The sequence below is a fragment of the Melitaea cinxia genome, chromosome Z (genome assembly GCF_905220565.1).
Source record: "Melitaea cinxia chromosome Z, ilMelCinx1.1, whole genome shotgun sequence".
Classification (NCBI taxonomy): Eukaryota; Metazoa; Arthropoda; class Insecta; order Lepidoptera; family Nymphalidae; genus Melitaea; species Melitaea cinxia.
Genome location: NC_059424.1, coordinates 2,443,012 through 2,466,265, shown reverse-complemented (window position 1 = coordinate 2,466,265; position 23,254 = coordinate 2,443,012). Strand labels below are relative to the sequence as shown.

At 36.5% G+C, this 23,254-nt stretch overlaps 1 protein-coding gene across 1 annotated transcript in view; it reads right to left on the bottom strand.

The window, feature by feature from the left end:
• Positions 1 to 3,581: 3,581 nt before the first annotated feature.
• Positions 3,582 to 23,254, bottom strand: part of LOC123668479 (protein furry) — a 151,964-nt gene continuing 132,291 nt past the window's right edge. The window contains 12 exon segments of the mRNA XM_045602209.1: positions 3,582 to 3,691; positions 3,957 to 4,087; positions 5,633 to 5,763; positions 9,529 to 9,660; positions 10,435 to 10,680; positions 16,504 to 16,667; positions 16,971 to 17,148; positions 17,748 to 17,894; positions 18,202 to 18,375; positions 20,150 to 20,224; positions 21,719 to 21,861; positions 23,066 to 23,210. Of these exon segments, the coding sequence (XP_045458165.1) occupies positions 3,582 to 3,691; positions 3,957 to 4,087; positions 5,633 to 5,763; positions 9,529 to 9,660; positions 10,435 to 10,680; positions 16,504 to 16,667; positions 16,971 to 17,148; positions 17,748 to 17,894; positions 18,202 to 18,375; positions 20,150 to 20,224; positions 21,719 to 21,861; positions 23,066 to 23,210 (1,776 nt within the window).

The following is a 23,254-nucleotide window of genomic DNA, read 5'->3' as shown; positions in this document are numbered from 1 at the left end:
TTTTCGCGGCTTGAGTCGCATTTTTCTCTTTTTTTTGTGCTTACCATAGGTACAGACGACCGTGGTGTACGTTATAATATATTTATTTATTTAGTCTTTTTTTTAAATATTATTTTAGTAAAAAGAATCAATTGAATAAATATTATGTTTACAAATTTTGGGCTGACGGATGATTGCGTAATAAAGTGAGAACCGCTTGACGAAATAAGCTGTTTTTTTATTATTTCAGGAAACAAATTAAAGCCTATTGAATATGAAGAATAAAAAATTCTTAAATTTTTCACAATAAACTTATCAATTTGTTTTATTATCTTTGAGCTATTACTCAATTTTTAACTATACGAAAACTAAGTTTTAAATTTTATTTTTATGAATGGTAAACTCAATAATAATTACAATTATTAATTATCTAACAAATACAACTTGGATGCGTGTACTTTCGGATTTTTCAACATTTTTTGATTCTGGCGGAAAGTAATAATTAAAATGAATTCATCAGTCATTAATGATCCCAGTCTGATCTATTTTTGAAAAGTAAGTTTCTTTTAAAACATTTTTTTGTATGTTTTGACATCGAATTCTTGTGATTTTGTTGACCAACAAATTAATATTTGAAATACATTCTGTATTAAAAGGTTGTTTATATAAGATTGTAATAAAAGAACAGACCAGCTATTAATTTATTTATTAATTCAAAATACATGTACAACTGGTTATAAATTTCATTAGTTCACATAGTTTTACTACGGACGCGTGTGGCGCGAATGGGACAAGAGACGATAAAATTAATCTAATAATAAATATCCTACTTAGTTACAAAAAACTAAAATGGAAAATTATATCACAAAAAAAGCGTTGAGTAAATAAAGCAAACAAATAAAATTATGCATCACTCGGTGCATTTTACTTGAAAGTAACAATAATAACGCGAAGACATGGTAAGGACAGCGGATCTATTTAAGACATGTAAAATTAATGACAATATATTTTCGCAAAGTTGAACTTTTTGTTGTAATGAATTTTTGTTAATATTTTAGACATTTTTCATATTCGAAAACGATTATCGCAAATATGTTTATAAAGAAATGTTACAAATTTTGTTTTAAGACATGTTCAAGGCGTTTGGTGTGAATCAATACATTATGAGCATCGCAATAACTACCTGTAAAACACAATATATAAAAAAAAAAAACAATTTGTTTATTAGTACAATTGATGTTTTTGTGAACGAGCATGGTAAATAAAATAAGCACTAGAAAAAAAATATATTTGGTTGCATACACGCGATATCTCGAAATTAAACATATCATTATACTTCATAGTATTTCTAACAAAATCTTAATAGGAAGACAAATTAGAAAAAAACGCCTCTCGGTCGCGCGTCTTATTTACCATCGAGGGCAATCTTTATTCGTTAAAAATAGTATTATTGGATATATTACACACCATGAAACAAATAGCCTGACAATTTATAAATAGCGTACTGTTTGGTGGTATAGCATCGATAATTTGGTGGTACCACCCATACAAAAGTGTAATATGGTACTAATATACGTACATATAAAAATATCATTTTTACAAGTTTTATTATTTCCAGCTGAATATACAAATGTATAATCTATTTTGTTTTGGAGAAACCGCGTGCAATTAAAATATCCTATCTGAGATCAGTAATATGAAAACTAAATGAGTGTCAATAACAATAATATGTACTGTTAGTACACTAATTCACCTAACATTAATTTTATTTATTTACTAAATTCGCTACACCGCACGCAGTAGCGAGCACGGTTATTAAAAATCGTTAAATTCATATGATATGGAGAATTTATAACATTTTTGGAAACGAAAACTATATAAAAGTACATCTATATTTTTCAATTACAATTAATAAGAAGAAAATCGAAATGATAACAAGTACAATGAAACAATACTGGAGAATAATTACTTAAACATAAATCATTTATCTTTGACTCAGCTAGAGGAAAATAAAGTACATTTCTAATCCACCAACCAAGCCATTTATTATGCCCAATCTGTTCTAGTTTTGCAAGTCTCTTCTTTTAAGACATTTATTAAGTAATATTTTTTCTGTTTTTATTATTTTTTTTTTTTATTTTGACATTAAATATTTCATTTATCTAAGCGTCGTTTATATAGTACAACCAACATCAATGGTACAGAAATTAGTAGGAAACTGTCACAGTAGGGAAATATTTATTTGTTACATTAATTCTTACTAATTATAATATCATATATGAGAGCTGGGTTACAGACACTTGTACATTTCAATATTAACTACTTTTAAAATTAACATTTAAACATCTCATCAATTTGTCATATGTTTTACAATTAAATATCTTATTAAATACAACACTGAACAGTTTCTATTTGACAACAGTAAGCCGGAAGTGCGGGGCGAACGCTGATTATAGTACTTAAACACTGACTCTAACTTTTATATAGAAACTGACTTCTTAGTGTATAGTGTGTCCATACACTTACGTAAGCGTGAAACTAATTCCACAAAAATACAACTTCATTATATGTTTCACGTATCTTAAACACGAAATATTGACAATACATTTAAGGCAAAATATTTTTTATAGTAGTAAATACTAACGAAATAAGATAAATTACATAATACTTGAGATTAAATTTTTGGTTTATTAATAATTATTTTTTAAGCTCCGATTTTTAATTTCGTTTTTACATAAGACACCGTATATTGTTTTTTATACTATAATTATTTTAACACATTTATGTAAAATTAATCGAACATCATTAGTAGTTTAAAATTTTAGTACGATTAAGGTAATGTACTTAATTTTTATTGTTACGTCTCCATATTTGTATGTATTTTTCAGTTTGTCTGAAGCGCACTGGTGTGAAACTATATTAATGAATTTAACTATATTACAAGTGACGAAACGACATAAAATAATATTAGTACGATTGGGATATTTAGTGTGTTACGTTAAATTCAATTTTCGAGATTTTATTTATTATATTGTAAAATTTTCTCATATTACATACATATACGATAGTAATTTGTATCTTAAATTAAGAATTGGTTTTCGTAAATTCTTAATTTTTATCTAACCTAGGTGTGATGTTTATTGTTGAAAAAAAAACATTAAAATTAAATTTTTGTTCATACATAGGTGGAAGTAGATTTAGTGTGCATTTGATCAGATAATTCTAGTGTACGGTTTAGTGCACGTCTGTTGATCGATCTAGGGCCGTCTCTAATCTGTGATATTGTTGCGGGAATTTTATGCGCACTTGTGCACAAGCGTCTATATTATATCTAGATGTGCTGATTAACAATGTTTACACCTCGTATACAGTTAATTGATAGCGTCGTTAGCGCAAGTGATCTCGTCTAAATGTTTACTTTGTCTGGGCTATGGGCCCATGGCGATCCATGCCATCTACATGTTTATCTATTATTATTAATGACGCGCGCTGTCTAAGGTCAGCCGCGCCATTTTTATGGTCTATATGTCTATATTGAAAAGGTTATGGAGGGGTGGGCGCGGGCGCGGGCGGGGTCTTAGGGCGGGCCGGGGGGCGCAACATCAGACGAATTCCTGGCGTTGCAGCGACACCGACGCTTTGTACAGGCTCTCCATCATAAACGACAGGTTCTGGGAGAGTTCGTTGACTGGACGAGTGATCGCTACCATGTCTGGAAGAAAGTCGACGAACGTATTAGAAATATATTAGCAGCCAAACTGGTACATAAGGAACAGTTCATTAACTTTGCTGTATGTAAAAATTGTTATGAACAATCGATGTTTTGCGGAATAAATTGATGCGAATTCGAAGCAAAAATCCACAACATTCCAGCTGTGAAAATATGAAGAAAGTAGTAATCCACTAAATTATCTTCACTGTTACATAAAATGAAACACGATTTGTATTAATCACCGTTATAATAGTTTGCTACGTACCAGGATGCGCTTGCGCGAGTCCCTTGCAATAGACGTGCAATAGGCTCGTGATGTCGTCCTCAGGAAGTTCTCCACGCTCCAAGATCCGCTCCGCATTACGTTCCCGTACCAGCGCTAGCGCCGCTCCCCACCTTGGGTTTTATAATTAGTTTTATTGATGACGTTCAACACATGACATCACACAAATTAGACGACAAAATATTTTTGAACGTTGTGGGTTCTGGGAGTTATTTTACGCCATGTATGGCCAAGAACAAAAAGTCGAAATAGACAAATGGATACACGCATATAGAGCGAAAACTAGTATCACCGTGTATAAAATGCTAAGTTTTTGTAGTTCGTGATTAAGTACTTCCTGAGAAATCCTTTTGATTAATTAATAAGATATTATTAGATATGACATAGACATTTGAGAATTTCAGGGAAGCTATACGGCGGACTAATGTGCAATCCTCATAATTATATAGTACACTATAAGAATTATAATTGGCTTAAAAAGGTTATTTAGTGTTCTTTTACTGACATAATTGATTTGACAGATTTGTTAAGTTACTGAGTCGATGTGACATCCTTGTAGTACCAGTTTTTTTTTACATTATTGACAACTAATTTTGACAGTATTAATAGTCGACTAAATCGACTTCGACTAGTACAATTTTATTACAGAACCAGGATTTATTTATTCATTCATTTAAATTTAGGCATAAACTTCTTACTCTGTATCGAGAAAGGCCAGAGCTTAATTCATCGTTTGGCCTGTGTTTGACCACCATTTCAACTGATGTTAAGTGAAAATGCGGTTTAGGTTGGAGCACGCTTACCTAGAAGTAACCTATTTATTTACGGCTTAAAGGGGCATATTTAATATTCTGTTCCACTGCGCTATGGCGAATATATTTCCTAACGATTATTATCAAGTGTATTTGACGGAAAACGAGACCGCCTTACGTGTTCGTCGTGGCACGGTGGGAAAACCCACAAGGACACCATTCCAATTGAAAACAAATATTTATATAAATATAAATATTGATCCCGAGCGGGAATCGAATCCGCAAATCGCCGGCGTTTAGCGGCCTGTGCCCAGCAGTGGGATATTATAGGCTGAAGTATTATTAGTACTAGTGATCGTCGGCGCAACTTTCGTACAGAGGGTGTAGCAAACACACCTCCACAAAGAAAACCGATAGGTGGCTTTTTATTACACTTTGGTCAGACCAGGAATAATCTGCCGATGGAATCGACGTTCAGAAGGTTAATAGTCGGCACGCAGCAATAAAATACAATGCACCCACGTATTTTAGATAATCGATGATGACTTCCAGTATCGTTAGGGCACACCAGCTGGTTGGATTTTGCACATCCCTTTAAAAGTCTTGGAGCAATTGCTAAGAGTTTATCGTATTACGATTAGAGTTTCACGATAACACATGCGCATAGAAGCTAGCGTGCGATCATGTGTGCCACACCTAGTTGCTACTACCCTCAAGTTTTGTCAAAAAATCTCAACTCGCGGGCAGTGAGCGCATAACAGCTTTACAAGGCTGCGTTTTGTTGCTGCATAAATTTACTTACGCAGACTACTACGTAAAATTACAAAAAAAAAGTACGACGACGAAACAGAGGGGTACAAAGTGTTGGGGTAGTAAGTGTCAGTAGTCAATACACAGCTGGCATACCTCTGGCGCTGCATGAGCCCGAGCAGGCGCGCGTCGTCGTGCGGCGCGGGCGAGTGCTCGCCCCACGAGTCCGCCGCGTGCGCCGCCAGCGCGCCGCGCACCGCCGCCACCGCCGCGCTCATCTCCACGCCCTGCCCATACAGCCCACACTGTGACCCACACCCCGATCGATATACTGTGTAAACGATTCGTTTCGCTCACGCACCGTTACGTTTAGAACGTGTCCCGTTCAAGACTTAAACACTTTGTTAATGAAACGAACCATTTTCTGAATATAACGATTGGTCTTTTTAAATCCAGAAACGATCTGTTAAGATTTGGTACACGGCTTTCGAAATTTAACTAGGTCGTATATTCGTAATTGATTGTGAATAAAACGAACCGTTTAATGAATATAGTATCTGGGCAAGAAAACGATTCGGTTTGATCACGAACCGTTAAGTTTTGAGAACGACATGTTTCAGTGAATATGAACCAGGCAAAAATTAATATAAAAACATAACGTAACATATTGAACGTTTGCTATTACGAGCGTGTCTGGATTCTTACATATGTTTCCTTGAAATGGTATCTCTGCGAATCTTTTTTCTATATCATTAAATATATAAATTTAAAAAGTATCCATAATTTTTTATTAAACGTATATATTTACTAAAATAATAAACAATTAACGCATCCCAATCAAACACACTCACCATCCACTAGAATTTACTCCTGTGACATGATCCGAACACATTATTGATGAAACAATATTTTTATGATGTTGAAGTTATACAAAGTTGCATATGCTGTTTCGGAGATGAGCCCAGAAAATCGTGACACGATATATATATATATATATATATATAATATAAGAAAAAAGAAGCCTTTATTTAAAAGAAGAAGCCTTTTTTTGTCGTAAATATTCAAATTTTTTTTTGCGCATATATTATATATATTTATTGAAACGAAGTTCCATATGGCAGGCTTAACATTTGACAGGGCGACCGAACTGAAAACAATGTAATACTAAAACCGTAAGAAAAATATATAACGGAAGTGACGTAATGTCAGTCATTCGAATGTATAATATGACGTTTGCAAAACTAAAATATAACTAGTAAACTTTTTTTTTAAAATTATTTATGTAATTTTATACTGTCGACAAAAATAAATAAAGACATTTGTTTTTTTAACCGACTTCCAAAAAAGGAGGAGGTTCTCAATTCGACTGTATTTTTTTTTTTTTTTTTTTTTTTTTTTTTTTTATGTATGTTACCTCAGAACTTTTGACCGGGTAGACCGATTTCGACAAATTTTGTTTTAATCGAAAGGTGGTGTGTGCCAATTGGTCCCATTTAAATTTATTTGAGATCTAACAACTACTTTTCGAGTTATATCCAATAATGCGTTTTTACTTGACGCTTTTTTCGTCGACCTACGTTGTATTATACCACATAACTTTCTACTGGATGTACCGATTTTGATAATTCTTTTTTTGTTGGAAAGAGGATATCCCTAGTTTAGTACCATGATAAGGAAACCAGGATCTGATGATGGGATCCCAGAGAAATCGAGGGAAACTCTCGAAAATCCGCAATAACTTTTTACTGGGTGTACCGATTTTGATAATTTTTAATTTAATCGAAAGCTGATGTTTATCATGTGGTCACATATAAATTTTATTGAGATCTGATAACTAGTTTTTGAGTAATCTTTGATAACGCGTAGTTGCTTGACTATTTTTTCGTCGATCTGCGTTGTATTACTTGTCGATGTAATTGAAGTCGGTTTTTTTTCGTTTGCGCGCAAACACAATTATTATTTCACTTAATAGTTTCAATTATTATTTTCTTTGTTTTTTTTTTTTTTTACGGTATCTGTTAATTTCTAAAATACTAAATTTCCTAAATACTTTTATGTACTTAATTAAAAACCAATCAACAAAATTTAAAAAAATCAAGAATTAGAAAATATATTTAAATTCAATTTTTTTTTTCAAATTGTGTTGCTTCTATACTATCCGAAGGAACTTCGTTCCTACCTGGTGTCCCATGACACCACATAATTTTTTATATTTATTTTATATTTAGTATCAACATTGCTCCAGCGAGAAGCCGGGGCGGGTCGCTAGTATATATATAAAAGATAGACTATTAAAAAATTAAAAACTAGTTTAACTATAAACATTGTATTGTACATTCAATAAGTACATAACGTATGAACGTTTCTCATAAATCAATATTTAAACTGACACGTGTTACGCCCATGTAGGATTACGCTCCATTTATTTCGAAGAAATTCTCTATAGACTATGTTAAAAGGCTCCGCTGATAATCTTCTTTGATATTTCCAACTTTAGATGAAAGAAAAATTGTATATACATTTTAAAGTAGATTTAAAATGAATTTTTTGTATTTTAAACAGACTATTTCTCTATCAGAATGTATGTGACCCTTTCCACACTTTCAGCTACCATACAACCAAAGTTTAAATAGAATATATATTATAACTATGTACATGATTACGCCTTCGAAAAGGAAATAATATTCAGGGTATAATAAAATTTGCTCAACTATATATTTAAATCCTGTAAAATATAACAATAGTTTTTCCTTGAAAATTGAAAAGCAAATTAAATACCTGCTCTTAACAATTAACATCAAAGGCACATTCAACTAGTAATCGGGAATATTGCAAACGGGGGGATAAAAGTTTACCTGCATCCCCCACCCCGTGGTTGTGGGTGGTTTACACATGTAACGTGCTTTTGATGCAGCGCGCCTGTGCAGTTTAAAAATCAATACTCTGTTGCTATCCAGATATTGTGGGTCAAATGAGAGATACTTTTATAAAAGTGCGTCCAGCTAACGATGATATCCAGAATGATTTATTAAAACTTAATTGGTAATGCAACTAAGGAAACTTGAAACAATAATTTGTATGCGAAATTGGGTTTCTTTGTTCTAAACGTTAAAACAGAATATTGTAAAACTGACATAGAAATTAAAAACAAGACGCGTAAACAACTTTAATTAAATTTTTTGTGAGATATAAGAGAAGTTTTCGTAAACGTACGCGACGGATAATGTGTCGAGATTAATTAGTCAGTCCTGAATATTCGTCTACGTTCAAATGGACAAGCGAGCATGTCGATCAATTAATGTCAAAACTTCGAGCGTTAAAAACGTTAAAATGTTTCATATAAAAATGAATCCGTATTTCCCTTTTTTTACAAACTAGCTTAAAAAACGTCTTTACCGATTTAATTTTCCTTTGTAAGTTTTTTTTTATACTCTTGGTTCTTACGGAATCAATTAATAAAGTAAGTTGTCCAGAAAATTGGAAACCTTCTTAAACTACTATTTGATGTGAAAACCTTTTCGTGGACACTTTTTGGTAGGGAAAAATCTTATGGGTTCGCGTCACCGTCATGCTCGTGACTGCTACGTGCGTGTTAGACGCTGACGTATTGTGCAACATTAGTGCTGCTTATAAGATATACACAAGTGAAACTGAATGGATTCAGCGAGTAGGTCAATGTGTATATGGTGTGTATTGTTGAAATAGTTTTTTTTGGTTTGATCATTATTATGTATTGTATAATCGTAAATCATTAGGAAATTTCAAATTTTAATACTAAAAGTTCTAAGTTTTCACTTCTATAGGCAGTCTCTATAACTGCAATATTTTTTTTCATTGTGTATACATATCATTCTAGTTAAAATGGAATATTCATAGCAAAGACAGAAAGACGCGTGTACGGCAAGCCAGTAGTATAAATAAAACAATAGTGGGAAAAAAATAATAAAAAAACCGTCTCACTTTGGACAGTCCTGGCGAGCCGTTCGATGTTACCAAGCAACGTAACATTGTTGATTTCCCTAAATATTATTATTTGTTTACTTTTTACTTACCCGATTGTCAAGCGCCGCATGGTAAACGGCGACTACCATCTTGTTGTTGGTCTCGAGAAGCAGTAATAGTTGGAAGATAAGCTTGTACAGGCAGCGTCCTGTTTCCTCTGCGTTTCGAGACAGCTCCAGAGTCTACAGAAGAAATGCCTAATTATTGCGCAGCACTTTGAATTACTTTAGTTATAATAATTTCATATATTACAGCGTACCTACTTGTTTAAGTAATATTAATTACTTTCCGATCAAGTTATCTTGCAAAATTATATCGTTAAGTTTATTTTACCGTGAATCTTTGAATACTTTGAATCTCAATAGTGACGTCTTTTCTTTCTGTCCCTAACAGTCTATGACAGACAAACACTGGGTGAAGCTAATTGGTTTTTCTTTATTGGTCTTAAAATATGGACAATTTCAATTTAAACTACTTCTGAAGTTTCTATTTACATTGCATTGCATTTGGTTTCTGATCAGTTCCATATTAATAATTGTGTTTGCAGGCAAACGAAAAAAAAAACCGACTTCAATTACATCGACAAGTAATACAACGTAGATAGAGGAAAAAATAGTCAGGTAAATACGCATTATCAAAGATTACTCCAAAAGTTGTAATCAAATCTAGATGAAATTTAAATGTGACCACATGATAAACATCGGCTTTCGATTAAATTAAAAATCATCAAAATCGATACACTACAAATACGATACAAAAGTTATGCAGATTTTTGAGGATCTCCCTCGATTTATCTGGGATCCCATCATCAGATCTCCTTTCCAACAAAAAAAAAAGAATTCACTAAATCGGTTTATAAACGACGAAGTTATCCCCGAAGATACATAAAATATATATATGGTCGAATAGAGTAACCTTCTCCTTTTTTGAAGTCGGTTAAAAATCCAAGCACTCACCTCCAAAGCATGTTCCCGTCTATCGAAGTACGTTTCAAGATGCTCGTTAATTTCCAGCGCTGCGTACCGGACAGCGTCCCGTACTCTAGCACAGTCTGCCGCTAAAGGTCCTACCCATAACAAGGCAGGTTCCTCCGAACTAAGTCGTTCTAATACCGCGGCGAGTTCTCCTGCCCCACTTGATCCTCCCGAGCCGGATAGTAAGGCGCCTTCGCCACAGACCGAAATCGTCTTCGATGTTACCTCCTGAGATATAAATTACATGTTTGTCGAATATGATAATTTTAATTGTCAATTTATATTACGATGGAGTCACATTTAGTTTACTTTGTATCACATATCCATAAATTATTACAATGAATTAACATGCATAGATTTTTTTGCAGTGTGGTTACGGCAGTAAGAAAATAGCCACGCCCTCTCTTCTCGTGGGTGTCGTAAGAGGCGACTAAGGGATAACAATGTTCCACTACCACCTTGGAACTTAAAAAGCCGACCGATGGTGGGATACCCATCCAACTGATGGCTTTGAAATACGCAGGCCGAAGACGGGCAGTAGCGTCTTCGGTGGGACAAAATCAGCCCTGCGGTCACCAACCCGCTTGCCCAGCGTGGGTCACCATATTGGCAACACACATGAGTTCGTACCATTTTTGGCGCGAATTTATGGAGGCCTATGTCCAGCAGTGGACTGCGATGGGCTGAAGCAAGATTTTTTTTAGTGTAGAATTATTTTTAACAGGCTTATTTTGTCCTGTATAGTTTTCATAATGCAAATACTTTTATCTAAATTATGAAAAAAAAAAAAATCGAAATAAAATTTAAATTTAAAGATATTTGCGTAAATATCAATCAATAACATAGATATAATTTAAAATGTATTTGTAAAATGAAAGTACAAAATTTAACCTCAATAATGAAATTAAATAGGTTAATAAAAGTTGGAAAGTCCTAAATAAATATGGTTTAAGAAAAACAAATGTTATAATAATAATTATAATAATAATAAACTGCAATTACATAAGAAATATAAAAAAAAAAATAATTTTATTATTAAACATATCTTTATTGTGAAAATCTTTTGTGTATTCACACATTGCACGCGTGATTTACACTTCTCGTCGAAGAAATATAACACAGAATATTTATTGAATACTGTAAAAGTGGGTGGACTTCGAAAGCGTTTTACTAAAATATAAAAAATAAAATCGTTCTAAATCAAATTATGCACAAATCAGTTTTATATGACTTTACGAAGCGGTAGAAGTTTGTAAAAGCTGAACTAACAACGCAATCATTTTATTATTATTAGGACGTCTGAAAAATTTCTTCAAGAATTTTTAATTTTCCTGTTCAAGTTAATTACGCCTTAATAGGCCGTAAGGAGACACCAAGGCCGAGGATAAAAGTAAATATATAATATATAATTAAAAATTCTGCAAATACGCCATTTTTTTACGATATTATAACCTATCAAACCTACATACGGCCTTTGATCGAAAATACATTCCTTATATTTTTTACATTAAAATCAATTGATCATATTTACGATGGGGAGGTGGAGGTTGGATTGTTAAATTGTATTGCTATTGTTAAATATTCTCTTTGAATTGCAAATACCGCATTATCGAGATAAAGTACATTGATACATTGATATTCGATTACGTTCCTTTTTTATATGTTACAATATTGATTTATATATTTCACTGCATGTTCGCACTAGACATACTGCTTTTATTGCTTGTGTTGGGTTTTGTAATATCTCTGTGACATATTGACGAAATGTCAAATACAGAAATATACAAACATCTTTAACACACACGGTGGTCTATTCCTGAGGTAAGCAACTTAATGCTTCCGTATAACAGAGGACTGATATATCAATTTTTTTTTGCATACATAACAAAACTATACATAGCAATAAATATAAATAATACACTCAGATTCGGACACAGGGTTTACAACCCTCGGTTCAGAAAGTAGGGCCAATACTACTGTACCACCGGGCTAGTCAAGTGGCCAAATAAGTATGAATGACAATAATGAAACAAAAAAGAAAAAAAAGGAAACGAAAGTTGTTATCATACAGTTGATACTAATCGTTACTCTATGTGCATATACTCCAACTCTCATAGTAGTAACTTCGTTTCTTCTACATGGAGAAAGAATTCCCAGGCCATTCGTTCAGCAGTGGGACATACAGGCCGAATCAATCAATCAGTAATACGAATAACTATTCTTACTATACTCTTGGGTGTGGGTACATACACATCCACGAACCCGGCTCCTTGGAAGGCAGAGTCATCTTCTCTGCGCTCCACTTGAGCAATTCCTGTCTGGCGCGTCCTTGTCGCGGGGATGGGCATCTTACACTTCAGTAGGCCGGAGTGTGTAGATGGCGAAGTTCAGCAGGGACCCAGTTCTGCGGGGTATATCGCGGATCCCGTGCCCAGGGTTACGGGCGAAGACCTCAACGGTGGAAAAGAGCGGAGACAACAATTGTCGGTACGGTCCAACCAACGGAGGAGGCGAGTCACAGGGGAGTAGAACCTGGATCCTGATGGAAGGCAGCGGTAGCCATCAGTACTGTGGTGAGGCGCAGGAACAATATGTTCTGAATTGGTTCACTGACAGATTTCTACGGATATCGAGTTTGTAGTACCGCGATGTAGAAAGCAACGGGATACTACTACATTATGGATTCCCACGAGAGTTGAGTGATGATGAATACAATAAAAAAAGTACGTTTGCCTGACGATCCGCGTAGCGACCGGCGCTCTGGGTTTTCCGGGACTCACAGAGTGAAATTAGCTACCAGCCGAGGGAATGTAGGCAACCAGACATCCCCCGGAAAACATACGACTGGAAGAATAAAACAATCCAATTGCGCAAGAATACGCGTATAGGCACTTGGAACGTACGTGGACTCCTTGATGTGGGTAAATTACACATCTTGGATTATGAGCTCCAGCGATGCGACACCATCATTACCGGTCTAAGCGAGACTCACTGGAAGAGTAGCGGCCACCGAGACTTGGATAAGCATACAATCTATTATTCAGGAGATGATTCCAGTAGCTACGCTGGAGTGGCCATTGCAATTCCTAAACAATGGACTAAAGCGGTCTTAGGCTATAACCCTGTCAGCAATAGATTATAACTATGAAGATCGATGCATCTCCTATCCCGCTGAATATTTTACAGGTGTATACACCCACTAGCGCGGTGAAAGATGAAGACGTAGAAAAGTTCTACAATGACATTGAATCTTCAATAGCAACAATACCAAGTAGAGAACTACTGATCATACTTGGCGATTTTAACGCGAAAGTGGGTGACACGCGGATGGATGTGGGCTTGCGAAATATTGTGTGCAACTATGGTCTCGGCCAAAGGAATGCTCGAGGGGACAGATTGCTCCAGTTCGCAGCCCGCAACAATTTTACCATTATGAACACAGTATTTTAGCAACACCGCAGAAGACTATACACTTGGACGTCCCCTGACGGAAAACATCAGAATCAGATTGACTACATATTGATAAGATCTAGATGTTGAATCTCAATTATGAACGCACACACATTACCCGGAGCCGACTGTCAATCTAATCACCAACTTCTCGTATGCAACCTCAAACTCAAGTTACGCAACTCCATACCTCGTAAAACTAACAAAAAACTTGAGGTAGTGGACCACACGTCTTTTAGGAACCAACTGGCGGACGATAACATTACATGGAGGGCACTAGCGCTTGATGATGACCCCAACTCACTCTGGCAGTCCGCAAAAGAGTACATAAAAAATACTGTAGGTTCGTCACAGCCTACTCTAACTAAAGGTAAACACCAACACTGGATGTCAGACGATGCCTGGCATCTAGTAGAGCGCCGCCGTGAAATGAAGGCCAGTGGGTCACCTGTCCAGGAATTGAATTCGATGAGTGCGCAGATCCAATCTTCTCATCAGCTCAACAACAGCCTGGAGTTGGAAAAAGACGCAGAGCGTCACGAAAGTAAAGATTTATTTAAGAAGATTCAAGCCATAACTCGTCAATTCAAACCTAAAACCTGGGCTGTCGAGGATTTAAGTGGAGTAACGGTGACAGAGATCAGGGGTGTTGTGGGTGTGTGGAGGGAATATTGCAAGGAACTTTTTAGTGATAGCAGCATAACACTATCGTGTAACAACAGTACACTTTCACAAAATGCTAAGGAACCATCAATCCTGAAAAGTGAAGTTCGATCCGCAATTGGTCACCTGAAGAGGAGTAGGGCTGTGAGAGCTGACACCATTCCAATAGAGGTCTTTTGAAGCGATGGGTGAATATGGAGTTGATATTATGCACATTATCTGCAACCGCATCTGGGAAACAAAGAAGTAGCCTCGAGATTGGGCACACTCCGTGTTCATACCACTGCACAAAAAGGGATCAACGAAGAAGTGTGGCAACTACTGGCTTATAGCCTTGATTTCGCACGCCAGCAAGGTCCTCCTTCATATCATCAATACCAGACTGCAAGCTTTCCTGAATTCCGAAATAGCTATCGAGCAAGCGGGATTTGTCAAGAGACGAGGAAAAAGAAAGCAGATCCTAATTCTTAGACAAATAATCGAAAACTCTAGAGAGTTTAACATCCCACTCTACATCTGTTTTGTCGACTTTCACAAAACCTTTGACGCCGTGAAATGGCATATATTATGGGATGTACTCACTCAAATGGGAGTACCTATCCACTTGGTTCGTCTCATACGTCGACTTTACGAGAACGGAACTGCAACTGTTCGAATAGACGACGTTGACTCGGAAAGTTTTCATACACAAGCTGGCGTTCGTCAGGGGTGCATACTCTCTTCACTCCTGTTCAACTTCTATACGGAGTGTATTATGAGAATTGTTCTGGAAAAATGGGACAAGGGAATTTCAGTGGGAGGTAGAAAAATATCTAACTTGAGGTATGCCGATGATACTACTCTTCTCGCTCAAACAAAAGAGGACATGGAACACCTGCTGACACTTCTAAAGACAACAAGCTCTCCTTTGGACTTACGGTCAACAGAGATAAGACCAAGATGATATAGTGGATCGAGCTGAACTAAACCATCCTGACATCTCTATGATTGGCAACTGTGAGGTTGTCCAATCTTATGTGTACCTTGGTCCCACTATTGCAAACACCGGAGGATACGAAGACGAGATTCGAAGGAGATGTGCTATTACAAGATCTGCCGTTGGCAAGTTGAAAAGAGTCTGGTGCAACCATAATATCACCAAAGCCACGAAAGTCCGCCTAATGAGAAGCTTAATCTTCCCGATATTTCTTTATGGCGCAGAAACGTGGACGGTTAGACTCAAAGACCGACGCACTCGAGATGTGGTGCTGGCGGCGACTGCTGCGGATCTCTTGAACAGCGTTTGGGACCAATGTTTCCATCCTAGAGGAATTAAAAATCAAGCAGAGATTGTCGTCGACTGTGCAAACTCGAATCCTGAAATATTTCGGAAACGTTGTTCGTAACGAACAATCCGTAGAGCGACTCGTTGTCCAAAGGCAGGTAGAGGGCAAGCGGTCACGCGATCGATCACCTACGCGTTGGACAGACCTTATCAAAGCTGCGACACAGACCTCCATAGTCCAGAGTTCTCGAGACGCTGAAAACCGCATCAAGTGAAGGTGTATAGCGGGGGCTGCTTTAGCCTATGAATCGTCGTCAACCACGACCACTCTGTCAGGAGTGAACGACTAAGGAGAGAATACGAATAATAAAATATCAGTATATTCTTTATTGTACGAGTACATAAAAAAAATGAGTGTACTTTTGTATCACGCGACTGAAGCAAAACTTACGAAACGTAACTCTCTCTCTCTTTTTATCTTCACTAACTCATCTCTCCCTCTCAACTTCCGTTCGCCTCGCCCGATCACACTTTTCGTAACGCTCTCGTCACGCATTCACCAGCTCACTTCCCCAAGGCAAGCTCGTTTAAAGAAGTTTTACTTCAATAATCTATGCCGTAGTGGTAGGCGGTAGCAGGGGTAGTGATACGCTAGTGGTGGTGGTGGGTGGTACCTTGAGCACGGTGTGCAGGCGGTGCACCAGCGCGAGCGGCGGCGAGTGCGCGGCGTGCCTCAGCAGCGCCGCCACAGACGAGCGCCACGCGTCACGCACCGCCGCGCCCGCGGAGCTCGCGGACAACACGGCGCCCGGCACCGGCGTCACGTCGCCGCGCTCGGCTGCACCGCACACACGTCAGTTAGATGAGTTCAGCTCGCCTTCGCCGCAGACCACGTGAATGTGAAGCAGTTATATCGTTCAGTTCAGTTACAGGCACATGTCATGTAGTTTGAAGACGTATTTATTTATTGAATAGCTTAATTGCACGTTCACCAAAATGCTGGAATAGCACTTAAAAGTGTGAAGAATTTTAATATAAAATGTATTATTCAGATCCTAGACTACACTTTTATGTCTACTATTATTTATAAATTGTGATATATTGTACAGGATTACGACGGCAAAAATCTGTAGATATTAACACAAATTTTATGTAAAGTCAAATATTTCACCGTCAGGCTCTCCACTAGACGCGCTAGAGAGCGAGTGCGCACGAGCCCGCAAAGCCAACTCGTGCGCAGAGCCCGCATCACCGTCTCCCCCCTCCCCGCGCGCGCCTTCCTCCCAACCACCTTCCTCGTCCGAGGAGTCCTCTTGACCCTACGTTCAATATAAAAATTAATATTTTGGAGTAGCTTTAATTTATTGTATATATTAATAATAATATATTCTTTATTGTACACCAAAATATAAACAAACAAAAGTGACTAAAAAAAAATGCACAAAGGCGATCTTATCGCTGAAGAGCGATTTCTTCCAGATAACCTTTGGGCACAGGACACGATACAGTAGTGACGGATAGGAAGTGTACAATATTACTAAGGTTGAATAAAAATAGTGTATGATAAATTCAATAATTCATACGCATACACATACAAATATATTTTTTAATCTGTTTCTTTTCTTAGTTTCTTCTCTTTGGTGTGGGCAGGATATACGGAATATTTATTCGTACATTTTCTGTTACATATTATATCATATTTTTGTGTTCGTAAGGCAACTTTTATTTATACCGCTGTTTCATATGTATTTACATTACCTTTGCCTACTCAGATAACCTTGACTACTGCTCCGCTCCTAGGTGACCTACCTTAATGAACTATTTTCCTCAAAAAAGTAGTTGACCATGACCATGGCATTTGACGGTAGAAGCTATAATCCTGAGGTCAGAAGCCACGGATAAGGAGCTTGGGACTCACAGTCTTAGTGTGGTGCGCGTGGTCACTGTGTTCCAGCGGCCTACTCCGTTGCGGCGGAGGGCTGCGTTCAGGAGCTCCGCCCTCTTCTCGTTCCTCACTCAGTAGTCGACGGCGGACACCCCAGTTGAAATTGTCCGAGCTCTCGCCCTAAGATACGACAACATAGAAAATTATTATTACACAATGTTACTCACTAAATATAATAACCAATTACAACTATTACAAATAAATAATATGACCATTCAAAATATACTAAACAATACAAAATTAGCTCAAATATATTCCAAGTATAAATTACTATTAAATAAATAATTATTTTACATTCGTCTTATTTTAGGTCTAAAATCTTCAGAAATTAACTACATTAGGTACATAATAGAATAACAAAATGAAACATGGACGTTAACAAAAATCAACTTAAATATTTTCCAAGTTAGATTATCATCACACTGACCTCTATGCTCTCACTCTCGTACTCCAAGAAGTCGAAATCTTTGAAGACACCGAAGTGGTCAGTGGGCGGCGCGCCTCCGGACGGCTCGTTGCCTGGCGTTCCAGAAACTTCCTCCAGTGACGACGCCATCGACGACTCGCGCTCTAACAACTCCGAGCTCTGACTGAAGATCACCTGGCGGACATTATCGTTACAAAGCGGTGCTCTTTGGTATATCGAACGGATATACGTAAAATTGTCTTTTGAACGATTTTTCGTTTAACGATAGAACGTCTCCGATAAAATTATACTTCGCACTTTCATTGGCACGATATCATTGGCCATAAATATACGAATTTTTTAAACTATATGTGAAACAACAACGACAACTCAAAGCTCTTTACCCTGATTTTGAAGAATTGTAATATATAGTTTATTTTTGCCTTATGCGTTAAGGCAAAAATAAACTATCAATATAGGCGTAGTGTTCATACCACTTCATCAATAAACGCGATATTTTTGACAATATATAATAAGCAACATGGAACACTAAATTAGTAACACTATATGAGCATATATTAATAATCTAAAATTTAAACCGATTGAAACTAAAGTATGACTACAATAAACCTTTATAAAGTCTAATACTCGAAAAATGTATCAAACACTCTTTTATTCACAACTGTACTATTTCACAAACAAAATAATCAAAATAAAAGGAAAAAAAAACAAAATTATCTAAATATCGGCGTTTATTAATAAACTCGTCATAAGTATAATATATCGTGATTAATTCTTTTGCTTTTAATCGTGTTAATTTCAAAGTTCATTTCGTTATGTGTGCAACTTATCTCATAGTAACCTGTGTGTTTAAATTTTGTGCCACGTGAATATATTTATACTAAGTAAATGTTTTAGCTTGTAGGAAGGTTATCACAATTTATTGAATAAATCAAACACAGTATGTTTGGTACTCTATTCTATACTTACGAAACATTTCAAGACCTATGGGATGTAGCTTTGCTTGATGATGTATACTGAAGCAACTATAGCAAATGATGATACGGTACAGTTTACGAAGACAAAAATAAAAATTGTGAGTAACGTACTGGGTGTAACACTATTATTAGTACAAGTACACGTTAGTTAGTAGAAGTATGAATGTTTACAATTTACAGTACAATTATTTTTTTTTTTAGTATATTATTGAAATTTAATTGTAATTTAATAATAATATTTTGCTTATACAATGGAAAATTTTATGTATTATTTTGGGTATATATCACATTTTTTCTTCTACAAAATTTTAAAACAGTGCATATACAGATGTAAGTCTATAAAAATACAAAATTAAAATTATTTTGTTGTATGGGACATTAAATTTAAAATAGATAAATACGCATTATCGCATAATCAATATTTAAGTGTCTGGGTCTAGAGAACCATCTGTAATTGGCTAATTTTAAGTTAATTCTGTTTTTAACTGCACCTTACAGTCAAATCTTTTATGCTATCATATGCAAACCTTGGTAAAATAAGTGTGGTAATAGAGGATTTGTATCGTTTAGCGAACACCCAGTACGACACAGAGTGATAAGACAGCTCGGTACATGATGACAAGCGTAAAGCCATAGTACAGTCGACCGTGTCCCGACACTCAGGTGTCTGTGATACGACGTGAGGTCGGTACGAATCTGTACCCGTTAGCGTGCGGAAGCGTATGTTAAAACAGTATTACCGTTACCTTCGAACATAAAGTAGTAATTAAATCGTCCTATACGCAGCCATGGATAGAAACATCACTTATTATATACGTTATCGTCATTTTGTATAGTGTACATCGTCGCGGGCGCACGGGGACTAAGTACACACATCATGCTCTGTACAATTATCACTTTTCTAATATATATATTGTTTTTTATTATATAAAAATTTACATAACAATAATGTAGTATAAATGTTTGCTTACAGATGGACTTTTCGGTAGACCCACTCGTTGGCCGCACGTTGTTAGGAGATTGACGAGGCATTCACGAACGCGACTCTGTGGATTAAGCTTTTAGTTTATACAATTATATAAAAAACTTAATAGTTTTTCTTATATGAGATTCTCGAAGATTACTGTGACATGCAGGACATAAACGATAGGTAGAAGTACTGCAAGGTATTATAAAAAGTAAAAATGGTTTCACAAAGAACTGTTAAATAAAATTTAGTATCAAATTTTGTTTTTACAATGTTAGTTTGTACTGGTACATTAAACATAATTTTGAATTTGGGCGTTTCATTAAATTGGCTTAGAATTAGGTATATCAATGGTTTACCGAAACACTTAATGAAATTTTTAAATCTTTTAAGGCCCTGCTTTCATATATCAGATTAAACGTCTATATATATATATATAATAAAATACGTATTTAATCTGTGATCTAATACAGATTAAACACACGTTCTAATGTTGATAATACTACTTTTTTAAGGCTCAACTTTCTTTTGTTCGAATTTACATCTACTAACAAAAAAGTACATACTTAATCTGTAGTTGTGTGTATATGACAGACTCCAATGTCAGGTGTGACTGATCTATGCTATCTAATAATGTCAAATAAAATAATCCAAATATGTTAATTGCTAGTAGTTTTTTTTTTCTTTTCTAAGATAATATTTCTTGTACTTTTTTTCGCTGTATAAAACACTTTCTCATCATGACCATGGTTTGACTGTTATAGATATCTTTCAGAGATAACTTTACCTTTGCTTAAAGTCAATAATATACATATACTAGTTGACTCGGCAAACGTTGTCTTGCCGCTTAACGCTATTTAAAAATAAGGGTTGGTGGTAGAAGGGTGAAAATTTAGGGTTGTATGTATTTGTCAACGCCAAATCATAATAAAAAATAAATAATTTATCTAAAAAAAAAATAGGTGTGGACTACCCTTAACATTTAGGGGTATGAAAAATAGATGTCGTTCGATTCTCAGACCTACCCGATATGCATACAAAATTTCACGAGAATCGATCGAGCCGTTTTGGAAGATTTTAACTACAAACACACGACACGAGAATTTTATATATAACATATATAAATCTCTGAAACCGCTGGGCTATTTTAACGAAATTTTGTATGGATATGGAAGACGCCGCGTTGGCGCAACGATTACAGCCATGGATTGTACCTGTTGCGCTGGGGGTTGCGGGTTCGATCTCCACACATGACAAACATTTGTATTGGTCATACAGGTGTTTGCCGTGGTCTGGGTGTTTGTGCAGTTCTTTTGGGTCTCCCCACCGTGTCTCGGAGAGCACGTTAAGCCGTCGATCCCGGTTGTTATCATGTACACCTGATAGCGATCGTTACTCATAGTAGGGAATATATCCGCCAACCCGCATTGGAACAGCGCGGTGGATTAAGGTCTGATCCTTCTCCTATGGGGAAAGAGGCCTATGCCCAGTAGTGGGATATTACAAGCTGAAGCGTATAGAAGAATTGTCCAGCTCAAAGTGCAGGCTATAATATGCACGAAGCTCGACTCGCCTGCGACATCCAGGGCCGCTTCCAGCCGGACGCCACGTCCGCGGGCGACAGCGACAGCGAGCGGCGCGGCGAGGCGGCGCAGTGCGGCGCGCCCGCGCCCGCCTCCGCGCCCACCACCGTCGCCGCCGAGCCCGACGACGAGCCTGCCCGACCGCACACTTTAGAGGACCTTACACACCGACCGTCGCGTTCTCGGTCGGCTCAACCGATTTTTGTATTCATTCATATTCAACTGAGGTAGGGCACAGCAGGAATTTCCCGCTCAAAATATGGATCAGCCCGACTGGGGTAGTACCTCGACCTTATAGAAGACCACAGCTAAATAATACGGTTTTCAAGCACTATTGTGTTCCTGTTGGTGAGTAAGGTGACCAGAGCTGCCGGGGGGGGGGGGGGGGGGATTGGGTCGGCAACACGCTTTCGATGCTTTTGATGTTACAGGCGTCTATAAGCTACGGTAATCTCTTACCAGCAAATGAGACTTACGCCTGTTTGCCGAACTAGTGATATAAAAAAAAACATCATTCTACACGGTCAGTGGTTGACTCGACTTGTCAGTTCCTCTCTGGTATTTCAAGCAATGGCTCCTTGTCTTCTAAAGCGACATAAGGTGGGTTTGGCAATAACTCTTTTCTACTAAAGTGAAGTGAAGTTTTTTTTTTGGTTCTTTTCTTTGTATAAATCAAATCCAATATCCCAAAGACATGGTAAATCACCAACCAAGGCCGTTGACATCAAACAAATATTGTTCGGGTCAACCGTTTTCCACGCTGTCCATTTTTATATCAACCCGACCAAGGGCACGATGGTCGGCGGTCGATCCCAACCGTGTAGAAGGCCTTTAAGCGTTTCGCTTTCAAACGAGAACGACGTTTCTCAACTCGACCAAGTATAATAATAATAATAATAACAATAATAATCATTTATTTCAGAAATAAATTAATATTCAAAATTAAATTATGTTTTAATAACAAATACACTTAAAATAAATAAAACGAAAAGAGAGTTATTAGTATACATATAGATAGGAGATTTTCTATAATATGTGGACGATCGCAAAATCGAGAACATACTTCGAGTGTCAACATTCACCAGATGAACACAGCAGCACTTGAAAGCAATATTATTTCATTGTAATTTTCAAAAATTTAAATTCTAACCATTCCAGGATTTGAAGAAAAAAAATACTTTTCGATATTATCTAACGAAAATATGTCGGTCAGTAGTATTTAAAAATTCTTCATAAAATTTCCAATCTTATTAAACATATTAAAAAACCCGCTACGACTAAAAAAACGAAAAAAAAAAACTGCATATAAAACCGCATGAATCGTTAATAAATTATACCTTTGTCAGGAGTAGAACTAGATGCGTTAGAGAGCGAACTTGGTCCAGTGGCGGGATGGCTCCCACTTTTGGGCAAATATTTGCGACCAATCACCGGCGTCTGGGATAGATCGAAAGTGAAATCCATCGTCCGACCCGGAAGCTCCTGTGCAACAGAATAAGTTTAATTAAATAAAAATCTTTCTTACT